At 39.2% G+C, this 14,635-nt stretch overlaps 1 protein-coding gene across 1 annotated transcript in view; it reads right to left on the reverse strand.

Annotated features, from left to right (window-relative positions):
- MYH15 (myosin heavy chain 15) overlaps positions 1–14,635 on the reverse strand; it is a 208,390-nt gene that overhangs the window by 43,212 nt on the left and 150,543 nt on the right. The window contains 6 exon segments of the mRNA XM_049857882.1: positions 1,820–1,932; positions 12,393–12,459; positions 12,461–12,530; positions 12,533–12,558; positions 12,560–12,589; positions 12,591–12,751. Coding sequence (XP_049713839.1) covers positions 1,820–1,932; positions 12,393–12,459; positions 12,461–12,530; positions 12,533–12,558; positions 12,560–12,589; positions 12,591–12,751 — 467 coding nt within the window.

Below are 14,635 nucleotides of genomic sequence, written 5' to 3' on the forward strand. Positions count from 1 at the left end.
CATCTAGTTGAGGGCCTAGATGCAGCCATTATAAATCACTTTGAGTATGCAAGATACAAAAGGGATTATGACAAACTGAAAAACTGCAAATAGATTGCCACAAGGTGAAAATATTGGATAAATTTACAGAAGCTATCAACAGTGGTCACTATGAGTTGGAATTGACTCAATGGCAGTGGGTTTGGTTTTTGGTTTGATCAACAGTGTGTGGATAGTTAAGATCAAACATGGAACAATTTTCTACTTTTCATTTATTTATCAAATACTTATTGAGTAATGATAAGCACCAGGCATTGTTCTAGGTGATTGAAATAGATCAGTGAACAAAACAAAAACCCCTGCCCTCCTGGAGCTTATATTTTGGCAGTTGGAGACAAACATTTATTGTGTTAAACATGTAGTTTGATTGATTGTAATAAATGCTGCACAAAAAGAAGTATACTGAGCAAAAAAGGCTTGAAAGTACTCAAAGTCACCTTCTCAAGAAGGCCTATCCTGACTTTTCCCAGATATCCACTTGATTAATCCTCACCTCCAAGTCTTTGAAGAATTAATAGGTTGTTTCACATCAAGGAAATAAATAGGGAAAGACTCTAGGGTGGGAGTGTGTCTGGTGTTTTTAAAACACAGCAAAAAGGTCATGTGGCTAAAGCAGAATGAGGGAAGGGGAAGGTAGTAGAAGGGGTCAGAGAGTAATGGGGGACCTGATCATGTAGGCCTATGTAGGCCATTGTATGGATTATGGCTTTTAGTGAATGTAAAGGGAGGTATAGGTTCGTAACTGAAAATTAGAAAAAATGCCCATTTCAATGAGTAGAAGTTGTAAAAAGTTGTGTCTAGTAGACTGTGCATATGACTTCTACTACTCATTGATCTGACTACAAAGTGTCTTCCTCATCATTGAAGGGAGCTTTAAAGGTCTTCCAAAGCTGCAAAGAGGTAACCCTTCTGTGATGGTTAAGATTGTGTGTCAAGACTTCTGGCTAACATGGTGCCATAGACGGAAGCACCATACTGTCTCTCCACAGCAAAGACCCAAAAAACTAAGTAAAACAGAGACAAACATCATTCTGGGCCATGATTCTCAGTGTTTATATATGATCACTCCTATGATGGGATCTGCTGTGAGTAACCAATCAGTTGAAAGGGAATTTCCTTGGACTTGTAGCCTGCATCCGAATATAAGTAGACGTTGTGGCTTTTGCCTGCTCTGGATCCTGCAGCTGCCTCCTGTTCATCTGACCTCTGCTTCTTGGGACTTGAGCTAGCAGCTTATCTGCTGATGTTGGGATTCATCCACCTTCACAGCCTATGAGCAAGAGTCCTGGTCTCTGACCTGCCGATCTTGGGTTTGCCAACCCAAGTAGCTATGTGAATCAGGAGCAGTCTTGCTGTCTTGCCTGACAATCTTGGGATTCGTTGATCCTCACAGTCTGTGAACAAGAGCCCTGCTCTCTGACCTGCTGATCTTGGGTTCACCAGCCCATGTGGCTACGTGAAGTAGAAGCCTCTATCCTGATCCACGGACTTGGGACATTCCAGCCTCTACAATCATGTGAACCATTTCCTTAATATAAATCTGTCTCTCTCTCTATATATGTATACGCTTTACTCTTTTGCTTCTCTAGAGAACACAGCCTAAGACACCTTCTCAGATAAGAAGCAGTCCATAGATGAGGGTATCTCAAAGGCTGTATCCTTCCCTAGAATCTTTAAATGCCCACCTGGGCTCTATGATTTAGTTCATCATCTCAGCCATCCCTCCACCAGTCAGCTTGGATTGGGGCTCATTCACTAAGATAGTTGAATATTTACTTACTTCGTAGCATTGTCTTCCGTGTTGTCATTTACCAGCTGATTCACCTCACCCAGTTTTGCATTTGCTTCATTCAAATGCTCTCCATACAGTCTACAGTGCTTCTTGGCATTAGCCTATGAATTGAGAAAGAAGGGTTGGTCATGGTTTATACAGGCCACATATGGTAGAAGGGGAGGGTGGCTCCCAGAACCTGCATGTTCTCTTCTGACCTAAAGATCATGGCCTGCATGGGAGACCATGTCTTCTAATTTAAGCAACTACAGTACTCTCTAGGATCTAGGCTTCCATGAGGCCTAAACTTTTCAGACTACAGGTATCCACAGAGAAAGCCAGCCCCCTGGGTATTGGGGCCCTTTCTAGAATTCTGTGTCCTTCTGAAGGAGAAAATTCAAACATTGCTGAAGGATATAATTACTTCTCAACATTATATATTTAAAGTTTCTCTTCCACTAGAATATAAGTTTCATGAGGTTTAGATTCTGTTTGATTCACAGATACCCCCCACTCCTGGCCCTGTGCTTACAATAGTGTCTAGCACATACTGTGAGCTTAATAAATAATTGTACAGGGGTGGAAAGAAAGGGGGCTTAGAGGGAGAAAAGAGAGGGAGAGAGGAAGAAGAAAGGAAATCCAGAGGGCTGACCAAGTTGAATAAGAGAAAGTAGATGGATCTGAGCTGATGTAGCTTAATAACACAAATTCCAGCTGTCAAAGCAACAGTTTTAGATTAACTCTTCAACTTCAAAGTCTAGTTTCTCAGAAATGGTTTTATATGCTTGGAGAAAAGTATATGCCATTTGTCTTTGTACTTCCTGGCTTCATGTATACAATCTAATCACCAAATTCTTGCCACATTCTGAAAACTTGCGTTAGTGACTTTGAGACCCAAGATCTTCAGGTAGGACCAAGATCTAAGTTTTACCAAATGCAAGATGTGGGTATCCTCTTTATCTGAGAATTGGCTGGTGGTTTACATTTCCGTTATTACTAGGGCCAGAAATGGCAAAAGGACATTGGTAGACTTCCATGGTCCTACAGATTTTATACTCAATATTCTGTTTATTACAATTTTTTTCAAAATGCCTGCCATCTGCCCCATTTTTGATGATGATGATAATAATGATAATGAAAGTAATAAAAATAATAATAAGAGCAGTTAACATTTATTGTGTGCTTATCATATATCTAGATCTCTTTTCTAGACTGTTTAAATGTATTAAATCTCAATCCACCAGCAGCCCTATGAGGCCGTTGTCTCTACAAATAAAGAATGCTATGAAAATGGAAGAATAAGGAGACAGCAAGGGATCACCATCTGGCAAAACGGTGAAATCTGGTGGTGAACCTAACAGTATCAGTATTAACCTAGTTTTTGTGATACTGTCATGACCAAAGACCAGGGACACTTAAAAGGTGATGCCAGACTTAATCCTCTTGGAAACTTCTGAATCAGCAATAGCCTTTGAGATCTCCAGCTGGAGTCTATGCTAAATTGAAGACTGTTCTGTTTAAACTTACAATAGTGATTATTCTAAATTCCCTAATGAAAAACTAGATTATATCTTCCTTATATCCTCAGGGCCTACAGCAGTGCTTGACACATTATAGGCACTTCATAAATGTCTAAAACACTCAAATTTCTCCAGACTTCGGTGAAAAGTCGGCCAACACAATGACTAAAGTTTACTAAGATCACATTCAAGCCTTCTTCATAAACTCCCACCTCCAAAATTTGTTTTTTAACCTGGGTAGGATATTATATACTGATCAGTAAACAAATAAAGAGCCAAATCAGGTGTATGTTCTTTAGGAGGCCGACAAGGAATGCCATGTGGTTCTAGCTCACAGTTGTTGCAGGCTTGGTGGTTGTGAAACCCAGCCTGGCAGAGATTCGCTGGCCAGTTTTTCGGACAATTCCACTGGTGTCACCTAAGTCAGGGTATTAGTGTTAAATGGCAGGCGCACTCACTTACCCACGCCTCACTTAAGACTAGAAGAAAGCCACTAAAAGAAATTGCTGTGGAGCCAACTTCGACTCACAGCAGCCCTACAGGGCAGAGCAGAACTGCCCCATAGGGTCTCCAAGGAGCGGCTGGTGGATTCTGTCAGTCTTATGGCTCACAGCCACCCTCTTAACCACTGCACCATCAGGGCTCCAGAAGATAATGATAAATGTAACGGTTTAGATTGTCTGCAAAATTACTAATTTTACCTTGAATGTTGAATATGTTTGCTCTAACAGCCAACTATCAACAGCGATAGTTGACATTGGCACACTCCTTTTTTTCCCTCACAATATCCCTCAAGAATTTGGTCAGCTCTGTTTCATGAATGAGCATGTGAAAGGCTAAATAACTTGCCCAAATTTACACAGCTAGTAAGTATTGAAATTAGGATTTGAACTGATATTTTCCTGTGCAGATGCAAAAACAAAGTCAAATACTAGATTCCCCAGAATCCATTGTATGAAAATAAGGATTAATTGATTGATGTCCTACATCCTAGTTGGCTCAGACACCACTCCTGAGTTCCAAGATAAACTGGATAAAAATATGGATGACTAAGTGAACCATCTTTATTTTATAGCATCTCCAATAATAAATGACCCATAAACTGGGCTAGGAGGAACACGTCTAGGTATGAGAAACCATAGTTCTGTTTATGACCTGTAATATGCTATGTTGTACACGTGTTTGCTGAGGGTGACCAAGCATAGATTTCTATGAGACAACTTGGGTCAGCGGTGTGTGGAAACAGCAAGGAAAGGAGCCAGAGTCCTAATTTTTGGCAGAGGCCTGTGTTATGAAACCCACCAAGGCAGAGTGTGCAGCCTGCCTAGGCAGACAGAAAAGGCATCTGTCCTAAGGCATAGCTTCAAGTGGTAGGTATCCATGGACACTGCTAACCTCTGGTAAAGTGTTTTCAGTTTACAAAGGATTTTCATAAGCAGAATGTGCAAAAGACTATGAGGTTGCTTATCTAAAAGGATGAGCAGGGAATGAACGGCAAACCTTTTAGGAACGCCTCCAAGTTTCTGAAGAAATTCTACATTTTTCTTGCCACAGTCCACTTTATTGTTGGTTCCTCTTCCCAGATGACTTTACTAATTTGGCTCATGAGGAGTACAGGTTAGGGCAATTAATCATTCACTCTCATTAACCTAAGGCACGAACCTAAAGAGTGAAAAAATCGGTCTTGGAAGAAGTATGACCAGAATGCTCCTTAGAAGCAAAGATGGCAAGACTATATCTCACATAGTTTGGACATGTTATCAGGAGGGATCAGTCCCTGGAGAAGGCCATCATGCTTGGTAAAGTAGAGGGTCAATGAAAAAGAGGAAGACCCTCAACAATATGGATTGACACAGTGGCTGTAACAATGGGCTTAAGCATAACAGTGATGTGAGCATGGCACAGGACCACGCAGTGTTTCATTCTCTTGTACACAGGGTCACTACGAGTCAGAATCGACTTGATGGCACCTAACAACAACCACCACCTAAAGCAAGCCTTCTCTCAACTACCAGAAGGTAGGGTCACCACTACCCACGATATCAAACTATCCATTTAAAAAGGGAGCTTGCGAGAGGCGGGGCCAAGATGGCAGACTAGGTGGACGCTACCGCGGATCCCTCTTGCAACAAAGACTCAGAAAAACAAGTGAATCGATCACATAAATAACAATCTACGAACTCTGAACAACAAACACAGATTTAGAGACGGAGAACGAACAAATACGGGGAGGCAGCGATTGTTTTCAGAGCCTGGAGCCAGTGTACCAGCCAGCGGATTTTCTGGAAAAACTAGTTTCCCAGTGATGGCTCGGAGACAGCAGTCCATATCAAACCACCTAAAGAAGCAGACCATGACAGCTTCTCCAACCCCCCAAACAAAAGAATCAAAATCTTTCCCAAACGAAGATACAATCCTGGAATTATCAGATACAGAATATAAAAAACTAATTTACAGAATGCTTAAAGACATCACAAATGAAATAAGGCAGACTGCAGAAAAAGCCAAGGAACACACTGATAAAACTGTTGAAGAACTCAAAAAGATTATTCAAGAACATAGTGGAAAAATTAATAAGTTGCAAGAATCCATAGAGAGATAGCATGTAGAAATCCAAAAGATTAACAATAAAATTACAGAATTAGACAATGCAATAGGAAGTCAGAGGAGCAGACTCGAGCAATTAGAATGCAGACTGGGACATCTGGAGGACCAGGGAATCAACATCAACATAGCTGAAAAAAAATCAGATAAAAGAATTAAAAAAAATGAAGAAACCCTAAGAATCATGTGGGACTCTATCAAGAAGGATAACTTGCGAGTGATTGGAGTCCCAGAACAGGGAGGGGGGACAGAAAACACAGAGAAAATAGTTGAAGAACCCCTGACACAAAACTTCCCTGACATCATGAAAGACGAAAGGATATCTATCCAGGATGCTCATCGAACCCCATTTAAGATTGATCCAAAAAGAAAAACACCAAGACATATTATCATCAAACTTGCCAAAAACAAAGATAAACAGAAAATTTTAAAAGCAGCCAGGGAGAAAAGAAAGGTTTCCTTCAAGGGAGAATCAATAAGAAGAAGTTCAGACTACTTAGCAGAAACCATGCAGGCAAGAAGGGAATGGGACGACGTATACAGAGCACTGAAGGAGAAAAACTGCCAACCAAGGATCATATATCCAGCAAAACTCTCTCTGAAATATGAAGGCGAAATTAAGATATTTACAGATAAACACAAGTTTAGAGAATTCGCAAAAACCAAACCAAAGCTACAAGAAATGCTAAAGGAGATTGGTCAGAAAACCAATAATATCAGGTACCAGCACAATACAAGGTCACAAAACAGAACGTCCTGATATCAACTCAAATAGGGAAATCACAAAAACAAACAAATTAAGATTAATTTTAAAAAATAAATAAATAAAATAATACACATAACAGGGAATCATGGAAGTCAACAGGTAAAAGATCACAATAATTAAAAAGAGGGACTAAATACAGGAGGCATTGAACTGCCAGATGGAGAGTGATACAAGGCGATATAGAATGATACAAGTTAGGTTTTTACTTAGAAAAATGGGGGTAAATAATAAGGTAACCACAAAAAGGAATATCAACTCCATAATTCAGGATAAAAGCCAAGAAAAACGTAACGACTCAACTAACATAAAGTCAAACACTATGACAATGAGGATCTCACAATTTAATAAGAAAAACGTCTCAGCACAAAAAAGTATGTGGAAAAATGAAATGGCCAACAACACACATGAAAAGGCATCAAAATGACAGCACTAAAAACTTATTTATCTATAATTACGCTGAATGTAAATGGACTAAATGCACCAATAAAGAGACAGAGAGTCACGGACTGGATAAAGAAACACGATCCATCTATATGTTGCCTACAAGAGACACACCTTAGACTTAGAGACACAAACAAACTAAAACTCAAAGAATGGAAAAAAATATATCAAGCAAAAAAGAAGAGGAGCAGCAATATTAATTTCTGACAAAATAGACTTTAGACTTAAATCCACCACAAAGGATAAAGAAGGACACTACATAATGATAAAAGGGACAATTGATCAGGAAGACATAACCATATTAAATATTTATGCACCCAATGACAGGGCTGCAAGATACATAAATCAAATTTTAACAGAATTGAAAAGTGAGAGAGACACCTCCACAATTATAGTAGGAGACTTCAACACACCACTTTCGGAGAAGGACAGGACATCCAGTAAGAAGCTCAATAGAGACACGGAAGACCTACTTACAACAATCAACCAACTTGACCTCATTGACTTATACAGAACTCTCCACCCAACTGCTGCAAAGTATACTTTTTTTCTAGCTCACATGGAACATTCTCTAGAATAGACCACATATTAGGTCATAAAACAAACCTTTGCAGAATCCAAAACATCGAAATATTACAAAGCATCTTCTCAGACCACAAGGCAATGAAGCTAGAAATCAATAACAGAAAAACTAGGGAAAAGAAATCAAATACTTGGAAAATGAACAATACCCTCCTGAAAAAAGACTGGGTTATAGAAGACATCAAGGAGGGAATAAGGAAATTCATAGAAAGCAACGAGAATGAAAATACTTCCTATCAAAACCTCTGGGACACAGCAAAAGCAGTGCTCAGAGGCCAATTCATATCGATAAATGCACACATACAAAAAGAAGAAAGAGCCAAAATCAGAGAACTGTCCCTACAACTTGAACAAATAGAAAGTGAGCAACAAAAGAATCCATCAGGCAGCAGAAGAAAACAAATAATAAAAATTAGAGCTGAACTAAATGAATTAGAGAACAGAAAAACAATTGAAAGAATTAACAAAGCCAAAAGCTGGTTCTTTGAAAAAATTAACAAAATTGATAAACCATTGGCTAGACTGACTAAAGAAATACAGGAAAGGAAACAAATAACCCGAATAAGAAACGAGAAGGACCACATCACAACAGAACCAAATGAAATTAAAAGAATCATTTCAGATTACTACGAAAAATTGTACTCTAACAAATTTGAAAACCTAGAAGAAATGGATGAATTCTTGGAAAAACACTACCTACCTAAACTAACACATTCAGAAGTAGAACAACTAAATAGACCCATAACAAAAAAAGAGATTGAAACAGTAATAACAAAACTTCCAACAAAAAAAAGCCCTGGCCTGGACGGCTTCACTGCAGAGTTCTACCAAACTTTCAGAGAAGACTTAACACCACTACTACTGAAGGTATTTCAAAGCATAGAAAATGATGGAATACTACCCAACTCATTCTATGAAGCTACCATCTCCCTGATACCAAAACCAGGTAAAGACATTACAAAAAAAGAAAATTTTAGACCTATATCCCTCATGAACATAGATGCAAAAATCCTTAACAAAATTCTAGCCAATAGAATCCAACAACACATCAAAAAAATAATTCACCCTGATCAAGTGGGATTTATACCAGGTATGCAAGGCTGGTTTAATATCAGAAAAACCATTAATCTAATCCATCACATAAATAAAACAAAAGATAAAAATCAAATGATCTTATCAACTGATGCAGAAAAGGCATTTGACAAAGTTCAACACCCATTTATGATAAAAACTCTTACCAAAATAGGAATTGAAGGAAAATTCCTCAACATAATAAAGGGCATCTATGCAAAGCCAACTCTTTTTTTATGCAAAGCCAACAGCCAATATCACTCTAAATGGAGAGAACCTGAAAGCATTTCCCTTGAGAACGGGAACCAGACAAGGATGCCCTTTATCACCACCTTATTCAACATTGTACTTGAAGTCCTAGCCAGGGCAATTAGGCTAGACAAAGAAATAAAGGGTATCCGGATTGGCAAGGAGGAAGTAAAGTTATCACTATTTGCAGATGACATGATCTTATACACAGAAAACCCTAAGGAATACTCCAGAAAACTACTGAAACTAATGGAAGAGTTTGGAAGAGTCTCAGGTTATAAAATAAACATACAAAAATCACTTGGATTCCTCTACATCAACAAAAAGAACACCGAAGAGGAAATAACCAAATCAATACCATTCACAGTAGCCCCCAAGAAGATAAAATACTTAGGAATAAATCTTACCAAGGATGTAAAAGACCTATACAAAGAAAACTACAAAGCTCTACTACAAGAAATTCAAAAGGACATACTTAAGTGGAAAAACATACCTTGCTCATGGATAGGAAGACTTAACATAGTAAAAATGTCTATTCTACCAAAAGCCATCTATACATATAACGCACTTCCAACCCAAATTCCAATGTCATATTTTAAGGGGCTAGAGAAACAAATCACCAATTTCATATGGAAGGGAAAGAACCCCCGGATAAGCAAAGCATTACTGAAAAAGAAGAAGAAAGTGGGAGGCCTCACTCTACCTGATTTCAGAACCTATTATACAGCCACAGTAGACAAAACAGCCTGGTATTGGTACAATAACAGGCACATAGACCAATGGAACAGAATTGAGAACCCAGATATAAATCCATCCATGTATGAGCAGCTGATATTTGACAAAGGACCAGTGTCAGTTAATTGGGGAAAAGATAGTCTTTTTAACAAATGGTGCTGGCATAACTGGATATCCATTTGCAAAAAAATGAAACAGGACCCATACCTCACACCATGCACAAAAACTAACTCCAAGTGGATCAAAGACCTAAACATAAAGACTAAAACGATGAAGATCATGGAAGAAAAAATAGGGACAACCCTAGGAGCCCTAATACAAGGCATAAACAGAATACAAAACATTACCAAAAATGACGAAGAGAAACCAGATAACTGGGAGCTCCTAAAAATCAAACACCTATGCTCATCTAAAGACTTTACCAAAAGAGTAAAAAGACCACCTACAGACTGGGAAAGAATTTTCAGCTATGACGTCTCAGACCAGCGCCTGATCTCTAAAATCTACATGATTCTGTCAAAACTCAACCACAAAAAGACAAACAACCCAATCAAGAAGTGGGCAAAGGATATGAACACACATTTCACTAAAGAAGATATTCAGGCAGCCAACAGATACATGAGAAAATGCTCTCGATCATTAGCCATTAGAAAAATGCAAATTAAAACTATGATGAGATTCCATCTCACTCCAACTAGACTGGCATTAATCCAAAAAACACAAAATAATAAATGTTGGAGAGGCTGCGGAGAGACTGGAACTCTTATACACTGCTGGTGGGAATGTAAAATGGTACAACCACTTTGGAAATCTATCTGGCGTTATCTTAAACAGTTAGAAATAGAACTACCATACAACCCAGAAATCCCACTCCTCGGAATATACCCTAGAGATACAAGAGCCTTCACACAAACAGATATATGCACACTCATGTTTATTGCAGCTCTGTTTACAATAGCAAAAAGCTGGAAGCAACCAAGGTGTCCGTCAACGGATGAATGGGTAAATAAATTGTGGTATATTCACACAATGGAATACGACGCATCGATAAAGAACAGTGACGAATCTGTGAAACATTTCATAACATGGAGGAACCTGGAAGGCATTATGCTGAGCGAAATCAGTCAGAGGCAAAAGGACAAATATTGTATAAGACCACTATTATAAGATCTTGAGAAATAGTATAAACTGAGAAGAACACATACTTTTGTGGTTACGAAGGGGGGAGGGAGGGAGGGTGGGAGAGGGTTTTTTATTGAATAATCAGTAGATAAGAACTGCTTTGGGTGAAGGGAAAGACAACACTCAATACATGGAAGGTCAGCTCAATTGGACTGGACTAAAAGCAAAGAAGTTTCCGGGATAAAATAAATACTTCAAAGCTCAGCGGAGCAGGGGCGGGGGTCTGGGGAACATGGTTTGAGGGGACTTCTAAGTCAATTGGCAAAATAATTCTGTTATGAAAACATTCTGCATCCCACTTTGAAATGTGGCGTCTGGGGTCTTAAATGCTAACAAGCGGCCATCTAAGATGCATCAATTGGTCTCAACCCACCTGGAGCAAAGGAAAATGAAGAACACCAAGGTCACACGACAACTAAGAGCCCAAGAGACAGAAAGGGCCACATGAACCAGAGACCTACATCATCCTGAGACCAGAAGAACTAGTTGGTGCCCGGCCACAGTCGATGACTGCCCTGTCAGGGAGCACAACGGAGAACTCCTGAGGGAGCAGGAGATCAGTGGGATGCAGACCCCAAATTCTCATAAAAAGACCATACTTAAGGGTCTGACTGCGACTGGAGGAATCCCGGCGGCCATGCTCCCCAGACCTTCTGTTGGCACAGGACAGGAACCATTCCCGAAGACAACTCATCAGACATGAAAGGGACTGGTCAGCGTGGGGGGGGGGGCGGGGGGGGAGAGATGCTGATGAAGAGTGAGCTAATTAAATCAGGTGGACACTTGAGAGCGTGTTGGCAACTCTTGTCTGGAGAGGGAATGGGAAGATAGAGAGAGAGGGAAGCTGGCAAAATTGTCACGAAACGAGAGACTGAAAGGGCTGACTCAATAGGGGGAGAGCAAGTGGGAGATGGGAGTAAGATGTATGTAAACTTACGTGTGACAGACTGATTGGATTTGTAAATGTTCACTTGAAGCTTAATAAAAATTCATTAAAAAAAAAGGGAGCTTGCAGTGTATAGATTAATGGGCTCAGTGAAGAAAGAAATTTCTTCTGGTGCTGGCTGGTTAAAGAGGTGCCAGAGGACACCAGGGAGAAAAAGTTCCTCTTCTCAGCAAAGCTGCTTGTGTTGGCCATTTGTTCAAAAGGTTCTATTCACTTACTTATGCTATTATGAAAAAAGCCCATAGGAGTACAGACTGGAATTCCAATAAAACCCAAAGCAACCATCAGGCCACTTTTAGGTGACAGCTGTGTGACCTTAACAACAACTGCTGTTCTACTAATACTAATCTAGCAAACCTGAAAAGCTATGGCCTTCATTAGCAGATACCTCAGGTCACCCATCTGGTTGTTTTTTTTTCCCTCTCCTCCTCTCCCTACTCCCATGTTAAGTTAAGAAATCCACCAGAAGGGCTTGAGATCACCTACCTCAGCTCTGGCGGTCTGCTCAGTATGGGTCAGGAGGTCAGCCACTTCTAGCTGCAAATTACTCTGTCTTTTCCAGTTTCTGCCTGACCCACTGTAGATTTTCTACCTGGCCCTCAAGCACAGTGAGGCTGTCAGCAAAGAGGCAGAGGTTGCCTCAAAGTGCAGTGTCTTGGTGAAGCTTCTGGAATTTTGTTTCGTTTCTTACTTACCTCCAGCTGAGCCAAGTTGGCACCTTCTGCCTCGTCTAGCCTCTATTCAAAGTCTTCCAGTTCTTAAGTGTGGTCAGCTGTTTCCCTCTCCACCTTGGCTCGAGTGGTCCTTTCGGATTCCAGCTCTTCTTTCAAATCCTGTATCTGAGTCTGTAGCAACAAATAATTTCTGTGTTTACCAAGCCCTTGCAGCACATTTTCTGTTCAAGAGCTTTACCTTATTATTTTTTTTCATTTATTTCTCAAAACTAAGAAAGATGACATGACACTTTTGATTCCTATTTTATAGTAAAAGAAAACAGAATATACAAACAGAAGTGCTTTGCCCTAATTTAGTGCCAAGGCCAGAATTAGGATTTGTAGTTCCTCCAGATGCACCAGCCCTTGCTGCTATGCAGCTTCATCGCAGTATGCACATGAAGGCAAAACTCAGCAAAGAACACTGCCCAAGGGAATACGAAAACATCTTTCATGCATCAAGAAAACCCTACAGAGAAATTATTTTATATATATACACATATCATGATGGATTTCACATATAACGCCTCACTCATCTGGAGTTTTTTACCTGACAACCTCAACTATCAGGAACTCAGGCAGAAATCTGATCAAGGGAATGAGTATCTCGAAGTTCTAAGCTCAAACAACATACTCATAAGAAACGACGTTAATTTTAAACACAATTCTTAGAAACTTGGTTTTCTAGTCTGCAGGAGATTTTCAGTAGCAGATCTGAAGTGATACATTGGAGTTGGTGGAGAAACGGGGACTACTAAAGTGAGGAATAACCTGACACAATTAGAGGATGAAGAATTACTAGGGGGAAAAAAGGTAGTGGCAAGAACCCTCAGAGCAAACAGCCCTTTTAGGGTAGAGAAAAACAGCACTATAAATCCAGAGAGCATCATTGTATTACAGAACATGAAGCCATTGACATTCATTAACTTCACCTCAAGTAATTAGGAATAGGTTAGGGCAGGAGGAAAAATGAGAGAATCTATTTTAGGATATCTTTTTCTTTGCAGTAATTAAGAGTGCTATGACTTAAAAAAAAATGACTTAGAGGAAGCTAATTTCTGGATCGTACCAAACAAGTAGGCTATCAGCTCTCTGTATGAAATGTGACAGAGAAGGTGCTCAAAAAGGAATGATTTCCACATCCGAATAAACGTTGTCCTCTTTCAACTAGTTAGTTACCTTGAGATCCAATATATTTATCTCAAACAATACTGTCATTGAACCAAACATTTCCGAAACATTTATTTGGAAATAATCTTTAGAGCAACACTTAAAGACATCAAGGTAAGAAAATTTGTCTTTTGGATAAACTGAGGACTTGACTTTTTTTATTTTTGAAAAAGCTATCATTTGAAGGTAAGTCTGGTGAATACGATGGGTAATCACTTGATTAATAACGTGTCTGAAAATAAAGCATGTCCATAAAGCAGTGAGATTGGTTTTATTTGGCTCAAAATGTCTTAGAAGTTAATTATCAGAAAGGAGTTCCAAAACCATTTTAAGTAATGCTTACATTATTGAGATAAAAATTTAGCTCCAAAGGAGAAACACATCCATCTGGATGTATAGAGATAGAGAGATACAGAAAGAGATAGATATAGATATATGTGTGTGTGTGTTATTTTATAACATGCTCAAAGAGTATAAAACAGTTACATGGTCTAAGACTTATAGTTATTCATTATAAAATAATGTTTTGAGGCGACAAATAGCTACAGAATTGAGTGATTTTCAGCATAACTGCCTTCTAAGAATAATCATCATAAAAAATTAATCTGCTAAGACCAAATGCTTACCACAGCTCAGGCTCCATGTTTAGCATTCTCAATGTACCCTTGCACAATATGAGCTCAAAGGTTGTTGGGAGGGTTAATGAGTGAAAATATACTCATTTGGGATTTTAGCCAATGCCAAGTTAGCAATTCATTTTTATTATCCTCATGATAAGGAAATTTAAGCTTAAAATTTCATTTTCCCAGAGTCAAACATCCAGAAAGTGGTAGATAAAAGTTGGAA

This window comes from Elephas maximus, chromosome 18 (assembly GCF_024166365.1).
Source record: "Elephas maximus indicus isolate mEleMax1 chromosome 18, mEleMax1 primary haplotype, whole genome shotgun sequence".
Classification (NCBI taxonomy): domain Eukaryota; kingdom Metazoa; phylum Chordata; class Mammalia; order Proboscidea; family Elephantidae; genus Elephas; species Elephas maximus.